This window comes from Adiantum capillus-veneris, chromosome 8, assembly GCF_014529385.1.
Source record: "Adiantum capillus-veneris isolate H3 chromosome 8, ASM1452938v2, whole genome shotgun sequence".
NCBI lineage: Eukaryota > Viridiplantae > Streptophyta > Polypodiopsida > Polypodiales > Pteridaceae > Adiantum > Adiantum capillus-veneris.
The window spans coordinates 68,310,163-68,327,802 of NC_140938.1; the positions used below are offsets into that span (position 1 = coordinate 68,310,163).

General features: G+C 45.2%; 1 protein-coding gene across 2 annotated transcripts; it reads left to right on the forward strand.

Moving 5' to 3' along the window:
- Positions 1-615: 615 nt before the first annotated feature.
- Positions 616-17,562, forward strand: LOC147452306 (ethylene-responsive transcription factor RAP2-12-like). Of its 2 annotated transcripts, XM_086518054.1 has the most exons (3): positions 620-1,107; positions 16,192-16,591; positions 17,342-17,562. In XM_086518054.1, the coding sequence occupies exons 1-3, from the start codon at positions 822-824 to the stop codon at positions 17,388-17,390; spliced, it is 735 nt and encodes a 244-aa protein (XP_086374180.1). In that variant the 5' UTR covers positions 620-821; the 3' UTR covers positions 17,391-17,562. The 2 variants fall into 2 exon arrangements, with proteins under 2 accessions (XP_086374179.1, XP_086374180.1); XM_086518053.1 differs by having other exon boundaries at positions 616-1,107; positions 16,192-17,562.
- Positions 17,563-17,640: the final 78 nt, after the last annotated feature.

The window sequence follows — 17,640 nt, forward strand, 5'->3', positions numbered from 1 at the left end:
ACGATAAAAGAAGAAAGTCAAAACACACTCCAATCCACCTTCAAAAATGCGAGCTGACGTGTTGTGTTACCGTACCATTCAATGAAAAAATTCTTTTTGAAATACTTTTTGTTTGCAAGAATTTACATGTAGCATGCATACTAGAAAAAACATTCATTTGTCGACATAGTAGTGCAACCTCACTTGGATATAATCTCAATTGTAACCACCCCTATAATCTTTAATAATTGATGCACTTAATTGTGTCTCCTCCCATAAACATTATAGCATTTTTCGAGTGTATATCCCTTTCACACAATGCCACCCTTCCCTTCCCAAGTTAGTCTTTCTCTTGTTGTGTTTAGTGCTAGCTGCTAAAAGTCTATTTGCATATGTCTTGTTATATTCTATAGATGTTATATAACAAGGCCCACCAAGCAAGACTAATTAGGAGTTCCTTAAAAGGATTTATGTATCTACTATCATGTATGTTTGGAAAAACGAAATTTCCCAAGCACTACCTAGACATCCAAAAATTAACTCAATTTCTGTCAAATGTCAAGTTTCCAACCCACCGCGTGCCGACCTTAAACTTGATGATGGGATGGCTAGACTCACATAAATGAACAGTATTGCATAAATTAACAGTATTGCAGCTCACTTTTTACTGTGTCTGGGCCCTGGGGAGCGTGGCGATGGCGATCGTGCGGACGGACCTGGCATACACAGCGAGTGCGTGTTAGAGCAAAATGACTCTCATTTGGGACTAGAGAGAGAGAGAGAGAGAGGGAGAGAGGGAGGGAGAAAAACAAAAGAAGAAGAGAACATCCTATTCAGAAGGAATGTGTGGCGGATCCATTATCTCTACTCTCATCCCAGCAGCAGCAGTAGGCGGAGGAGGGGCGATCGGAGAGGCAGCAGTTGAGTGGGACAAGTGGTCAGAGCTCTTGGATTCGCCCCTCTCCTCTTATGATGCAGATGATAATGCCTTTAGACAACAGCAAGAGGACAACAGTGCTTTTGGGTTCTTCGATTCCTTCGGTGACCTGCTTTCTGAGGAGTCCCCTTTTCCACCTGTTCCTCAGCAACAGCAGCAAGGGAACCAAGAGTTTTTGGTTAGCACTCCGGGTACCTTCTCATTTATCTTCTCCTTATTTTATTTGATATCAAACAGTAGCCATCAGTATCAGCACAGAAGTTCCCAGTTCCTTAAATTTACCACTCATGTTTTGCTAGTGCCATTTTTCTTCTAGGAGGATTTGCTAAGAATATTAATGATAAATGCACTTATCGTGCACAGCCCATGTGCATACCATCCGAACAATCACACATGCACTCACTGGATTTCAAAGTAGATGTAAGACAAGCCAATAAAAAGGTAATTGGTGTAAGAACTTCAAAGTTCTTTACCTCTATTATATATTTGGGAAGAATTTATAAGTATTGGGCAAAGTTTTTTCTCTTCCTTGAGAGTTGATAGGCATTTGAAAATTTCTGAATTTGTATGTTTATTGCACTGAACCTAGGCTAGATTTGATCACTGCTGCCCTCGAGGCTCGCCATGGGTTTCTTCCCTTGGTAGACATCTCGACAAAGAATTTTATAGGCCAGACAACAGACCTCGTTGGAAGGTAACCTACTCATGGTTAGCTTTGGGAGAGAGTTCAAGAGACTGGTAACCAGATTCCAAAGCATGAGCAATGTTTACAAAAGAAGATGTTGTTTGATAGCAAACTTTAAATCACTTTGCTAACATGAGAAAATCAAATAATGCAGAGTAAAGTAAATATGGTCCACCTTCCAAGGCTTCAATTTTAGTAGATTTTGTCACAAATTGCTGACGTATCAAGCCACTGAAGAACGGAGCCAACGTGCAGATCCTGGCCGAGGAGCCTAAACCATAAGAGAAGAAGTCGTAGAAGCTGCAGCAGCAGTAGAAGAAGTTTTACCAACTTGCAAAGTCTTGCCGAGTGGCTTATTTTTAAAGAAGAGTTCCCACCAACTTATGGGACCCCGTCGGATGGGCCCCACGTGACACAAACAATAAATAAAGTTGGACCCACACACACACACATACACACACACAACGTAGAAACTGATGACGTGGCAATTGTACGGACAGCTCGGAATTCATACTCGTTGCTGACGTGGCAAACTGTACGGATTTCCGCAATTTGCGTTGCTGCATGCTGACGTGGCAGGTGTATGAATTTCCGTGATTTACGTTGGGTAGCTTATTGAGGCCAGACGCTTTTGAGTTTGAAGCTTTTCATAGGCCAAGGACCTCCAAATATGTGCCATGGGCTCATTCTCTGGTACACTTCCGAGTGAAGGTGCAAAGCGTGGAGTACCAGCTTGTACTAAGTTGAAGCAATATAAAGAAATACCGAAAGGACGCCAAGGTTTGGGGCTGGGGCCAATCCTCTCTTGGGGTGGAACTCCGCCACTCCCCGTCGTGTCGTGCATCCCTTTCAGTTTGGTTGTTATTTGAAGTGCTTAAAGTTGTTTTGTCTCTTCTTTTCCGTTGGCACGTGGTGCCCGTCCCCGTTACAGTGGTATCAGAGCTTCGGGCGTTTGCTTTTGTAAAAGCACACTTGTCCTACCAATGAACAGACAGAGCAAGGTGGTGCTTCCAAATTTTATTGGAAAATTTATCAAAGAATCTTTGTGTCCCAACCCCGGACTTATTAGCCACTTCCACCTTTACTCCATCGCGCATTGGGCGTACTCCCGTCTTTATCGCTTTGTCTTACGAGGCATAAGCTATAAGGAATTCAAGATCACTTGCACGAGAAGGGTCAATTTTTTTTTCGAGCCACAGTTTTTATGCAGTGGTGGATGTCAATAGCTACAATGCCTCACACCTTAAGAACTTGGCAAGCTTTCAAGAAATTTTCTTGCCCAAAGCTATATGCATTTACACATCTTTCTTTGGAGTGCAACTTCTGGCAGAGCGGGGCATCCTGAAATGCTTGCCACGAAAAACCTAGCAGATTATAAATTGAAATTTTTCGACATCTCACAATAGGTGTCTCGATTGGAGTTGATAACCTTGGAGGTCCAGACTCCAGTGTGATTGCTATGTCTTGGGACTACCATCACCGCTAGAGGAAGACTATGTCGCGGTCGGCCACAACCTTATGGAAGAAATCTAACCCTAATCTTGGTGCACGTGTCAAGGTGGAAAGCCAGTTGTCTTTTCGAGCTCGACTAATGTTGAGATTGCTTTTTAAGTTTCAATTTTGTTCGAGAACTTGTTTGGTGATTCTTTTTGGAATTTGTTTGAAATGGATGGTATCCGTTTTAAACCTATCTTGGTGCCGATTTGAATTGTTTGACTCTGGTTTCAATATTGGTTTCAATGCTTGGATTTACTCTTGGGTGGAATAGTGAGAAATGTTGTTTTTGTATTGTCTGAACCTTGGAGCGACGCAAACGAGATGTCTGGGGAGCGTTTGGTTGTATGCTTGAACCTCCAAACGACGCACGTTGCGGGTTGGGCGGCATTTGGTTGTAAAGGGCCTCTATATCTCCTGGCCCGAACCTTTTTTGGTATCTGCAGTATTATGGCCACCTTGACAAAGGAGTTTGAGATGACATATCTTGGCTTGCTTCATCATTTTTTTGATTGGAGGTATGACAGTCAGAGGGGGGTATCTTTCTCTTCAGGAGCGATACATCCAAGAATTGTTGAAATTTGGTATGATCGAGTGCAAACATATCTCAACTCCCATGGATCCCAATCAAAAGTTGTCACAGTTTGATCTCCCCATTGTAGCAGATGCTGCAGAGTATCAGAAATTGGTTGGTTCTCCCATTTGGGTACTCAATAGCCGATTTGATGTCTGTTTTCCGGGGGGGCTTCTTAGTTCTTTCATGCAGAAACCCATCAAGTCACATTTGGAGCAGGCTTTTCGGACTCTGCGGTATTTGAAGGTGACCAAGTCATTAGGCATTCACTATGCGGCTGGAGGTACAGACTAGATCATTCTACGAGGGTGGAGTGATTCGGATTGGGGCGGAGATCCAGATGGACAACGGTCGACTACAGGTTATACCTTTTCTCAGGAGTAGTTTCATGGAGCAGTAAGGAACAGCGAACGAGTTGCCTTGTCTTCTATAGAGGCAAAGTACTATAGAGGCAGTGCTACATGTGAGTCGGTGTGGATTCGGAAGCTACTTTTGGAGATGGGCTTTCCCCAGTAGCAGACGACCATTATGTACTTAGACAACCAGAGTTGTATAGCCATTGCGAGGAACCGGGTGCTCCATGCTTGGACCAAGCATATAGAGATACAGTACCATTTCTTCCTGAGAAGATCAAGGATGGCTGAAACCGGCCCGTAGGGTGGTAGACTTTGGCTTTCACCCGAAACTTTACTTTAAACTTTAGGACACAGAGAAACTTTAGGACACACTAAAAACCTGTAACAGGAATTGACACTTCAAACACACACTGCCAGGAAGCTAGAGCGCTACCAAGCAGATGTCGACACCTGTTGGCCCCAAAGACTGGTGCCCCTTTCGGTATTTTTTTATTGTTATTGCAAATAGACAACCCAAACACTTTCACCTATCTTTCACCAAGCTGTCCAAACGTGTCCATGGCTGTAACTGCAGGTTTTTGATCCAATTTTGCCACCATAATGGCGCAAAACCCTTTGTAGGTCAAAAGTACACGTCAAGGGCACTTTCCCTTGTGGTTAGGAAGCTTTCCAGTGAGCTGCAGGTCAATTTCAGCGTGGTGTAACTCCCTGTTTTAACACTGTCAGGTGCCCAAAGCCCTATTTAAGCATCCCGAGGCTTTCCCGAGCCTCCCTTGACAGTGTCCTGCAGTTTAGGTGCGAAACCCATGGTATCTTCGCTAAAGAGGAGAGGTGGCTCTTGTGGAGGATCCCTACGCTTGTAAACCTGTCTCACTAGAGGAGCCTTTGTTTCATAGTAACAGGGAATGGCCGTTTTCAGGTCTCCGTTCCCCGTTCCCATTCCAAGTTCCCATTCCGAATCCCCGTTCCGTGTTTCAAACGTGAGTACCCGTAACAAGGAATGGCATTTGGTTCCGCGTTCCCGTTCCTGGTAACTATGCTTTGTTTACTTGTTTCGCCGCCGCATCCTCTACTTTGCTTTTCTCCTCGTGCCTCTCTTAGCCTCTGACCTCCTAGTACTTGATGCTACCTTTGTCTGTCTCTCTTGAGACACCGTGCGTTGGTTCCTTCTAGAGCATTTAGCCGCCATATGTCCTCTTACCACATACAAAACAGTGCCTTGCTAGTCCAATAAAGAATACTCTCTATTGTATGCCACCTACATGTATATTAGGAGGGGAGAGAAATTGAGACGAATGTGTCATGAGAGAGGGTTATGAATCAATATTAGGGTGGGGGTGTATACACCATCAAACGGTGCACCGCCCTCACTCAAAACAACACCCATATTGCTGTCAATCTCTGTGATGTGCGGTCAAAAACTCTGGCAATAGAACTAAAAATTTGGCTATCACTGCTAGACCCTAGCTAGATCCTTCCCTTGCCTCCATCTATACAAATAACAATGAGTGCTGCTGAAGCTGAGGGTACTTTATGCCTATGCTATACTCGCCTCGTCGGATGTCTCAAATTGGACACAAGCAAGGAAGCTTTGAGGAGGTCCAAAAGCTATTGTGCTGACAATCTTTCTCCTTCCACTTTGCAACATGTCTCTAGACATGGGTTTATTTGTTGAGAGTTTGACTCCAACGGACATTGTATCGGAATCCATTATGAAAAATAGACTTGCCTCCAATGAGCAATACAAAACATCTCTAAAACTGGTGCAGGTGACCTCGAGGAATTTCCCCGCAAAGACAGGGCTAATGAGAGTTTGGACCCTTTATAGCTCACCAATCTCTTGACGCACTTCATGAAGTCCAAACAATGGCAGGATACTCAACTTCCAACAAGCGTCACATAGACACACAATTGCTGCCATTGTCAGTTACCACTTGTACAACATGCTCTGCACCTATCTCCTTGATCACCTTTCTAATGTGTTCATAAATGTAAGAACTTTTAACAGTGACACCGGCACCTGAAGCATCAATGGCCTTCCAAAAGATGGTTCCTTTCCATGAACAAATCAAGACATTTTACACATTTCTCTTCCGCACATGTGACCACCCATCACAAAGAATAGTACATCCATACTTCTGCCATGTGTCCTTAAGAACTCAAGCTACACATCTATGAAATCCTTCTCCTTTTTCAACTCCCGTGTACGTAAGGTCTTAGAAGAAGGACCCTCCCACTCACATCCGATGCGACTCACTGCTCACTTTGCCTTTTCCCATTGCCCGCATCTAGCCACATGAAATGGAATGGCACATCTAATGAACAAACGTGTGATCTCGCGAGTGGCTAATTTCATAGCATGTTTTGAAGGCAGGCCTTCAAGCTAGAAGCTTGCAAAGACCCCTTTGTTGAAACATTAACTTTAAGCAAAGGGGTTCTTTTTGCACTTGCAGCTGTAGAAGACACATACGCACTTGTTGCGGCTAAAGTGGTTGGAAAACGATCGGTCGGTTGCCCGGTTGTCTGGTAGTCAATGGCCGGTGGCCGGTGGTTGGAAGTCAATGGCCGGTGGTCGGTGGCCGAATTCAAAAGCGGACTTGTCTTCTCAAGGGCGGCCACACATGGGCGGATTGGAGGGTCCGATTTGGACTTATCTACACAATGGCGGCTACACATGGCTACCTCTCATGAGAGAGGGCAGCCCTTTTGGCCTATAAAAGGAGGCCATTTCTACACACATTTCATAGTGGACGTAGCCCACATTGGGTGAACCACGTATATCGTGTGTACTCTCTCTCTCTCTCTACTCTATAATCTCTTGTGTGTGAATTATCTCTCTATTAAGTAATCTACTCAATTATCTACTTAGCTATGTCATATTTCCTAACATTTGATAGCTGCAAACAAGCAGCGCTCTCTCTCTCTCTCTTAGGCTTTGGAGCCTCTCTTGAGTATTGGAGGTGGACTCCCTAGCCTATTCCAACCTTCAACACGCAATCTTGTGGACTTTCCCACTCCCACGCATGCAATATCAGACCCTTACTGGAGGTATGTTACCAAACTTGCCGGGTACAAAGGACGAGGGGGTTCAAAGAGGTGGAAATGCAATTTTTGTGGTTTGGAAAAAATCGGGAGTGTGACTCGTGTGAAGGACCATCTTGGTCATGTGTCTGGCAAGGATATGTCATAAAGTGAGTGTTCCGGCTGATGTGAAGAATAGCCTTGCAGAATGGAGAGCCAACCGTTTGGCTTTGGTCAACAACGAAGAACAGAAACATGCAGAGATTCAAGTCAAAGTCAAGGAGAAGCAAGCCATGTGAGTTCTAAACGTAGTAGATACGCCGCCGTCCATCCATAATATTCCGGCGAAAAGGAAGTAGGCTCGAGACTGAGTGTTAATTTTGGTTTCCGGCAAGTTATTTTTTCTTCACGCACAATGGCTTCTCCTCATAATGGGGGCCTTACAAATGTGCGTTTTTAACACAGAAAATTACAAGGGGTAAATCAGGCTCCATACTTAACATCAAAGAGCGCAGGCTGCAGCGCAGACAGAATACAGAGCGTTGCGTGCAAAAGGGAGCCCTTCTGAAAAGCAAAGCGCCGAATGCAAAAGGGATAAAATTGGTTTGCGGGACCATTAAAAATCTGCCCTCGACCTTTTATTGGGGAAAATTTTTTTGCAGCCAAGAAACTCCGTTTTTCGGGTCCGAAACGACCAAGAAACTCCGTTCCGTTTCTTGGGCCAAGAAATGGCGTTTCCTGTCACTATGCTGAGTAAGGTAGTCTGTGGGTAAAGTTTTAAGCTAACATAAGCATGCAGATTGACAATGTGGCTGAGGGAAGGCTGCAGATAAACTAAGACTATGAACGCAGTGGTGAAAAATGAAGGCTTAGGTAGGGGGTAGCGGGCCTAATGCCACAGGCGGGTTGGCTTGGGGTTGAATGCGCATGTAGGCCTAATGCCCCAGGTGGGTTTGTCACCAAGAGGTGTATTTTTCCTGTTGCCTTCCGTAAATAAGTACTAGATATTTTTATTTATTTTTATTTTTACTTGTTTTCCCCGGAACCCTTGAAAAGGTGCAAGTGGACATTGCATGGCCAGTGTGAAACGGCTGTGGCCGAATATGTTTCTCACAGCGGGAGTCTGGGTCGGTCAGTCTGGGACTGGTCGGGCCAGTTAGCACTGAATTCTGATGAGTATGGAAGCTTGTGTGCGCCAAATGAAATCTGGGCCACTCGGAAAGTCACTTACAACTTTATAAGTCAGTGGGAACTGGAGAATTAACTCAAAAGGGGCAAATTGGACACATGGCGGCTCTTGGTGCAGTTTTCCACTTCCATCAGCAAGAGGGGGCGCCCAATTTGAGAGAGGAGGCTGATTTGACTCATAAGTGACCTACAGTGTGTGTGTGAGTAGTGGGTGCAGGTCTACAGCTTTAATGGAAAGCTTGCCTTCTCCTCTGTTTCATGTAGCGCAATGATTTGCTCTCGTGCATCTCTCTCTCCCCTTTGGCACATATGGTAATGCCCCACTAGTTGGGCTACTCAGTTGAACATGTACAATTCTAGGGGTTTATGCGCGTTTGCCAAGGCAAGAGCCTTCCGAACAGGAACTGGATTAGCTAATTGCTAATCCCCCACAGGTACGCACAGTTCCATCGCGAAAGATTGCAAGTTCGGAGAGTTTTCTCGCGTGAAAACTCGTCCAATTCACAGGGGAACTATCCCATTGCGTGCGGGAGCCCTCGGGACACGCGTAGGCGTGTTCGCTCCGCTAAAAACGATCCGAAACAGCGAATTACAGCCTGCTGTGTTTTTCTGCAGGTTTAGGGTTTCGCACCTAAACTGCAAGGGAACACCGGGGGAGCCTCGTGAGAGCCTTGGGATGCGTGTACAGGCTTTCGGTCCACCCGGCAGTGAAAACAGGGAATTACAGCCTGCTGAAATTCTGTGACAGCTCACCAGAAAGCTTCCAGATAGCGAGGGAATCCGTCCTAGACAGGTGCTTTTGACCTACAGGGGTTTTTGCGTCGTTATGCTGCCAAAATCAGGTCGAAAACTTGCGTTTTCAGCCCTCGCCAAGTTGGGACAGCTTTGTGAAAGCTTGTGCTAAGTGGTCGGATCGTCTACCTTAATTTGAATAAAGAAATACCGAAAGGGGCGCCAGTCTTTGGGGCCTACAGGGTGTCGGTCTCGTGTGCGTAGTGACATTCTAGTCGCTGGACGCAACTGTGTTCTCTTCCCTTCTCAGTGCTCTGTGTAAAGTTAACAGGTGATTGAAATAGTACCGCCCTCTACGTTGTACAGGCCGGTTATATGGTTCCATCGACGGGATAGTCATTTTTTCTTCAAAAAGTGCAGCGTGGATTGTTGTGGGTGAAAGCAACTCAGAGCTTGTCGATCTGGCAGAGAAGAGAGACCAAGTACCTGAAGAGGGATCTTCCTCCATAGTTACATGGGACGGCGGGTCGGGGTCGGAAACGGGGATAGACCAAAGAACATGAATCATATAGACGCAAATGTGCTAATAAAACATCGAGAAATGAGGACCCAAAGGGTGGCTTTTATAGCCATTGGGTGCTTGAAAGTTCAAACATATGGCTATTAGAGAGAAACTAGCCTCTAGAAATGATCAGGTTTTCAAATTTTTAAAAAAGTCCCCTCCAATCCCCTCTCGTCCCCTCCCGTTCCCTCCGTCCCCTACCGTTCCCTGCTGTCCCCTGCCGTCCCCGGGACGTTTTGCCTGCGTTCCCACTTGGCAGCCATTTTTCCGTTAGTCCTCTGCCGTCCCCACCCGGCCCCGTCCCAGAAATGGGCATCCCCCGTCCCTAGGGTCCGTCCCCTCCGTCCCCTGTAACTGTCTTCCTCACATGGCACGGAGAAAGTTCCTTCAACTCTTCAAGAAGAGGACAGGTTGTTTAGAACTCAACTGCGTTGCTGCATGGACATGTTTCAGCAGTTGGCTAACAACCCAAGGATGCAGGAGTTCTTACAGGCTGCGACACAGGGTTTTCAGTCTCCTACACAGGGCATGACTGAGCCGTTGCAGGAAAAGGAGATTTCCAATGCGCAGAGGACTCATGATGCTCGAGGGAAAGCCCATGTGGTTGAGCAACTAGTGGATGTGATGACAGAATGGCATGAGTTGAATGCTAAATAGTGTGCGAACTTGGAAGAGTACAATAAAAAGTTTTGGGCCGCGTTGTTGCCAATCACCTCTTACAGGTTTGTGCCATTGTTAGAACAGATTGAGAAGTACTGTTGCGGATTGCCCAAGAAAATCAGGGACTACTGCACAAAGACTACTGTTATGAATATGTTTCAGTTGATAGAGAATGCAAGAGTGGCCAGCAATCTGTCGAAAGGAGATTCCGATGGATTTAATAGCCACAAGAAAGGGTCCCAGGGCAAACAGTTTTCAGCCAAGGGCAATGTTGCAGCAAAGCCTTCTGAGCCTCCCACAAAGAAGCCCTCCACTGAAGAAGGTGATACGTCCAAGAAGCAGTCTAAGTCTTCTTTGGGAAGAGGACAAGGACAAAAAAGGCATTTTTCTGGCAAAACCTTTGAAGAAAGGAAAGCTCTTAGGGAGGCCAAGAAATGCTACATTTGTGAACAGGAAGGACATTTTGCAAATGAATGCCACAGAACAAGTCACAGGATAAGGATGACAAGTCAGACCATAAAGGGAAGAAGCCAAAGCCAAGTGCAGGACTTGTTTCAGATTTGGTTGGAGACTAGCCAAACACAGATGCCACGAAGCTGTGGAGAGCTTGGGGCAAAGTTAGAGACTAGACAGTGCTGGCTTTCTTTGATCCAGGAGCCCGTGCAAATTTCATATCACCAGAATTGGCATCAAAGTTGGGCATTCATGCAGAGGAGATGGGTATAACAGGGGAAGTAGGTTTCATATCATGCTCAGGTCATTCAGAGCCCGTTACTCCCATTTTGGGAAAGCTTCGTCTGCACATTCAGAGTTATGTGGATGCGGAAGAGTTTCATATTATGCCACTTGAGGGCTGTGATGTGTTACTGGGTATCCCATGGTGTTACAGGTTGCATGCTATGGTGGATACTTACAACAAAAAGATTACCCTTGTACATAGAGGAAAGACTCACGTCCTTGATGTAAAGCTTAAAGGCGAGTCTGTTCCAGTTGTTTCTGCTTCTGCTATTTCATCTGTAATAAAGAATCATCTTTCTGCGTACTTGATCTTTGCAAAAGAAGTACCTCTAATTTGTCTACCTTAGATAAAGACAGGTCAACTTTTTTGAGTGGTTTCAGTGATTGTTTTTCGGACTCTTTGCCAGGGGAGTCACCTCCTGAGAGACCTGAGGATCATACTATAGATCTTGTGCCAGGTTCTAGTCCACCGAATAGACCACCATACAGGGTTAGTGCATCCCAGCAAAAAGAGATTATGAGTCAGGTCAACGAGCTTTTAGAGAAGGGGCTGATTCAGCCGAGTTCATCCCCTTTTTGTTCGCCTGTACTCTTAGTGCAGAAGAAGGATGGTTCATGGGGCATGTGCATTGACTATCGCGCCTTTAATAAGAATACCATCAAGAACAGGTTCCCCATACCGAGGATAGATGACATTCTTGATTGGCTTGAGGGAGCGTCATTGTTTACAAGAATAGACCTAAAGAGTGGGTACCATCAGATACGCATTAGGCCAGAAGATGTCCATAAGACTGCGTTCAGGACAACATTTCGTCTCTATGAGTTTCTTGTTATGCCATTTGGTCTCACAAATGCTCCTGCCATGTTTAATAGAATGATAAACATAATTTTTAGACCACATAGAAACTTCGTGGGTACCTTCTTTGATGACATGATTGTCTATTCGAAGTCCGAAGAGGAGCATAGGGATCACTTGACTGCAGTTTTCAATGAGTTACGTAAGAACAAACTACTCATTAATGCGAAGAAGAGTGAATTCTTTTTGCAAGAAATTCACTTCCTTGGGCACATTGTTTCAAAGGATGGGGTACGCATGGATCCTGCTAAAGTTGAAGCAATCAGGTCATGGCCAGACTTGAAGTCCGTACATGACATTCGAAGCTTTCTAGGCTTATGTTCCTACTACAGGAGGTTCATCCGAAATTTTGTTGAGATTGCTTCTCCACTCCATGCACTACAAGGAAAAGGAGTTACTTTCAAGTGGACAACCAAGGAAATTTTAGCGTTCAAACACTTGAAAGAGAAGCTGACTTCAGATCCGGTAATCATTTTGCCAGATCTTTCAAAACCTTTTGTGGTTCAGTGTGATGCGTGTGGCCATAGTCTTGGTGCAGTTCTAATGCAGAATGGCCGAGTAGTCGCATATGAGAGCAGAATTCTTTTGAAGAGTGAAAGGAACTTGCAAGTCTATGAGAAAGAATTGCTGGCAGTAATTCATGCTCTCACTAGTTGGAAACACTATTTGCTAGGGGCTGATTTTGTTGTCCAAACGGATCATCAAACCTTGCAATATTTTCTCACACAGATGAAGTTGTTTGAGAAGCACATGCGATGGGCAAACATCGTGTCAATGTTCCATTTTCAGATTGTGCATGTGCAAGGGAAAAAGAATGTGGTGGCTGATGCGTTGTCACGAAAGCCCCAAATTTCAGCAGTGTCAATTCCGTACCATTGTGAACTAGACGAAATGAAGACACAATATGCTGAAGATTCAAATTTTGCAAGGATCTATGACCAGCTTGTTGATGGGCAACATCATGAGTACTATACGCTTAAGAATGACTTTCTCAGGATGCATGGAAAGTTATGCGTTACCAAACAGTTACGGCCCAAGATTTTGATGGAAAGTCATGCTCCACCTTATGCTGGGCATCGTGGAATTGATGCGACAGTGAAAGGGGTTGAGGCATTCTTTTATTGGCCAGCTTTGCGTCAAGATGTTGACACATTTGTAAGATCATGCTTAATATGCCAAAAAGTCAAATTTGACAGACAAAAGCAACCGGGATTGTTGCAGCCATTGCCGATCCCAGATAGGCCGTGGGAAAGCATAGCAATGGACTTTATCTTTGATCTTCCAAGGACGCAAACAGGCAATGATGGGATTTGGACTATCATTTGTAGGTTCAGTAAGCAGGCCCATTTCATTCCTATGAGGAAGAACATAAAGCCATAACACATGGTCAAGATATTTATGAGCAATATCTTTAAATATCACGGGATGCCTCAGTCAATTGTCAGTGACAGGGATCCACGTATGACGAGTCTTTTCTGGAAGGCATTGTTTGAGAACATGGGCACTACGCTAAAGTTCTCTTCTTCGTTTCATCCGCAAACTGATGGACAGTCAGAAGAGGCAAATTCTACTGTTCTGGACCTGCTCAAATGTTATGTGTCAGAGCACAAGGAAACTTGGGAACACCATCTTCCATTGGTTGAATATGCTTACAATAACACTGTGCATACGTCAACAGGCAAGGCACCATTTGAGATAGTGGAAGGAGGGAAGAAAGTCCCGCCCATTTTGCAGACTAAGGACAAGATTTTTGAGGCAGACAAGTATGTGCAAGATATGGATGAAACATACAGGAAGATAAAGATTGCTCTTGAGAAGACTCAGGCTAAACAAAAGAAAGCTGCTGATCGTCACCGTCGTGAACTTGTATTTTCACTTGGTGATTGGGTGCTTTTGCGCTTTGAAAAGGCTGGGTTAAGGAAAAGGAAAGGCAAGGAACGCTTGTTTCCTCAGCTCAGTATGCGATATTATGGTCCTTTTCAGATTTCAGAAAAGATCAGCGATGTAGCTTACAGGTTAAAGCTACCAGAAGGCTGGAAAATACATAATGCTTTTCATGTCAGCCTTCTAAGACCCTTTGTTGGTAATGTGCCAGAGAATATGCTTGATGAGGAACAACCCGAAGTGGAAGAATTGGATGAAATCCTTGTTCCTGAACAGATTTTGGCACATAAAGAAAGAAAGGTTAGAGGAAAGGTTGCAAGACGCTATTTGGTGAAGTTCAAGAACTATCCATCGTTGGATGCCAAATGGATGGAAGAGTCTGAATTGGTTGATTCACCTCAGCTATTGCAATTGTATCTTGAAGCCTTTCAGATGGAACCCACAGTGACTTGATGTAGCCTTTTTGGAGCAAGGCAAGAGCATGGTTCATGATGCTCAAGAGAGTAGTTAAGCAATTGTATCTACTCTTTCCATACAGAATTTAGCTAGAGAAGTTTGTGCTTCAGAGTACACTAGAAGGCTTCTATGCTTGATATATGTGTCGTAGCCAGGTTGGTGGGATTGTTTAATCGTCCAATGCTACATTTCCGGAAGCATGTATATCTTGGATTCCCATCATAGAATATATGTGATATCAGGAGATACCGCATGTATTATTGGCATGCAAGCGAGGTCGCTTGCAGTATTTCAAGGGTGGGGTGTGTCACCAAGAGGTGTATTTTTCCTGTTGCCTTTCGTAAATAAGTACTAGATATTTTTATTTATTTTTATTTTTACTTGTTTTCCCCGGAACCCTTGAAAAGGTGCAAGTGGACATTGCATGGCCAGTGTGAAACGGCTGCGGCCGAATAGGTTTCTCACAGCGGGAGTCTGGGTCGGTCAGTCTGGGACTGGTCGGGCCAGTTAGCACTGAATTCTGATGAGTATGGAAGCTTGTGTATGCCAAATGAAATCTGGCCACTCGGAAAGTCACTTACAACTTTATAAGTCAGTGGGAACTAGAGAATTAACTCAAAAGGGGCAAACTGGACACATGGTGGCTCTTGGTGCCGTTTTCCACTTCCATCAGCAAGAGGGGGTGCCCAATTTGAGAGAGGAGGCTGATTTGACTCATAAGTGACCTACAGTGTGTGTGTGAGTAGTGGGTGCAGGTCTACAGCTTTAATGGAAAGCTTGCCTTCTCCTCTGTTTCATGTAGCGCAATGATTTGCTCTCGTGCATCTCTCTCTCCCCTTTGGCACATATGGTAATGCCCCACTAGTTGGGCTACTCAGCTGAACATGTACAGTTCTGGGGGTTTATGCGCGTTTGCCAAGGCAAGAGCCTTCTGAACAGGAACCGGATTAGCTAATTGCTAATCCCCCACAGGTATGCACAGTTCCATCGCGAAAGATTGCGAGTTTGGAGAGTTTTCTCGCGTGAAAACTTGTCCAATTCACAGGGGAACTGTCCCGTTGCGTGCGGGAGCCCTTGGGACACGCGTAGGCGTGTTCGCTCCACTAAAAACGATCCGAAACAGCGAATTACAGCCTGCTGTGTTTTTCTGCAGGTTTAAGGTTTCGCACCTAAACTGCAAGGGAACACCGGGGGAGCCTCGTGAGAGCCTTGGGATGCGTGTACAGGCTTTTGGGCACCCGGCAGTGAAAAACAGGGAATTACAGCCCGCTGAAATTCTGTGACAGCTCACCAAAAAGCTTCCAGATAGCGAGGGAATCCGTCCTAGACAGGTGCTTTTGACCTACAGGGGTTTTTGCGTTGTTATGTTGCCAAAATCAGGTCGAAACCCTGCGTTTTCAGCCCTCGCCAGGTTTGGACAGCTTTGTGAAAGCTTGTGCTAGGTGGTCGGATCGTCTACCTTAATTTGAATAAAGAAATTCCGAAAGGGGCGCCATTCTTTGGGGCCTACAGGGTGTCGGTCTCGTGTGCGTAGTGACATTCTAGTCGCTGGACGCAACTGTGTTCTCGTCCCTTCTCAGTGCTCTGTGTAAAGTTAACAGGTGATTGAAATAGTACCGCCCTCTACGTTGTACAGGCCGGTTATAGGTTGGCTGGGGGGTGATGGCACAGTCAATGTTACTCCTTAGGTGACGAGGGGATGCAGAGTAAGGTTGGCTTGCTGGACGATGGGGGGCAGCATGAGGAAATGGGATGAGGGTGAGGATTGAGGGAGTGTCGGGCGGTACCAGGGATGGTGCGTAGGTTTGAACAGGCTGCTACAGGCTAGGGTTTTCTCGCAGACATAGCTTGAGGTTCATGTTCGTGCGTGACCTGTGCGTGTGTGTATGTGGTTATTTGCAGAGTTAAGGGACTTGAACTTGGTTCAGTAATGCTGAAAAAAGACCTCCAGAAGATTGCAAATCTGTGAAATTTGAAAGTTTCGCTAGCCTGTGTCTGCTTTCTGGTGTCAGAATGTTGGTTTTGGCAGTCCTCTTTCCAACAGCTTTGTGATTTGGGTCCATGTGCAGAAATTGTAACTCCCAGGCAGAGAAAGCACACATATAGAGGGATTAGACAGCGACCATGGGGAAAATGGGCGGCGGAAATTCGAGATCCTCAGAAGGGGTCACGAGTTTGGCTAGGCACATTCGACACTGCAGAAGAAGCTGCCAGGGCTTATGATGTCGCTGCTCGAAAAATTCGAGGGGCCAAAGCAAAGGTAAACTTCAGTGAGAATCTAGTGGATGAAAGCCAACTAAAGCGGAAAAGAGTATCAAAGCATGGAGACAGCAGTATCATGACAGATAGTTCTTCGAATTCAGGCCCTTCTGAAGTTAGAAAGCAGAAGATTTCAGGTCCTTCTGAAGTTAGAAAGCAGAAGAGGCTAAGTCCCTCGGGTGCAGGTGACGACTCTTTTTCACAATTCAGGTACATCCTTTATCATGACATTGAGCGTGCATGCGAAACTGCTTGTAAGAGTCCATGGGGGAAGGAGCCACCAGAAGTGCATGTAGAGTCCGTTGTGAATCCAGATCTTGATGGAAAGGCTTGCATGAACTCTGATTCCCAGAATCCAACCATTATTAAAGGCTCTCCAGACTGCCCGAGTATGAAATGTGGGGAAAAGTGTCCTGCTTTTCCATATAAGTTGCAAGGTTCAGGATCACTTCCTGACAAAGAACTTGCTTCTGTGGACGAGCTTGCTAGGAAGCCTCCTGTTGTTCAACCTTCAAGAGATGAAAAGAGCTCTTCACAGTGTACTTCAGCTTACCTTCACACTTCTGGCCCTCCTAACTCTTCGGACAAGGGTGAGACTGACCCACCCTTGAATAGACCCCACAAGCCTTTTTTGGCAACTGATATACCCTGGCACTTTGATAGTTCGCGACTGTTCAAACTTCGCCACGCTCAAGAGAAAGCTCTACTTGAGGCATTGCTGAAGCTTCTACCTCCTCCTATGGAGGTCAGCCCGGTGCCATCTTCATCTGAGTCGGTGCAAAATGATCAGTGAAGCTCTCAACTTTTCGTTGGGATCCGAAAGCATATACCTGCACACCCAGTTACATCTAATTTAGGTTTATACATGCACTCAATAGTTGTATCAATTTAGGTTTTCCTAGCCGACTGGGAATACTCAGGTTTATTAAGACAATGATATCATGAGTTAAATGATTTCAGGAGGATGGCCGGAAAGCGAAGGGAAAAAGAGACGATCTTGCAGCACTAGATTGTGTAAATATGGCAGTGGATGTCTTTTTCTTAGGCAATCTAGATAATGCCAGCTTAGTGTTAAATCTGGTTTTTGATCTGTTTAACCAGCAGCCTGTCGACTATTACTCAGCTTTAAAAGCTTGATTAGTGTGTAATTTGTTTTCACCTGTTAAGAGATTTCTTGTTCAGTTTTGTCTATAAATGTGATGGTTGATCTTGATTTTTACTAGTAGTCTCTCTTTGTGTTGTTTGGTGTCTTCACATTT

Coding starts and splice junctions, on each gene's coding strand:
- LOC147452306 (XM_086518053.1), top strand. CDS start 822: ATGTGTGGCGGATCCATTATCTCTACTCTCATCCCAGCAGCAGCAGTA. Junction 1,108..16,191: donor GTTTTTGGTTAGCACTCCGG/GTACCTTCTCAT, acceptor GTCCATGTGCAG/AAATTGTAACTCCCAGGCAG.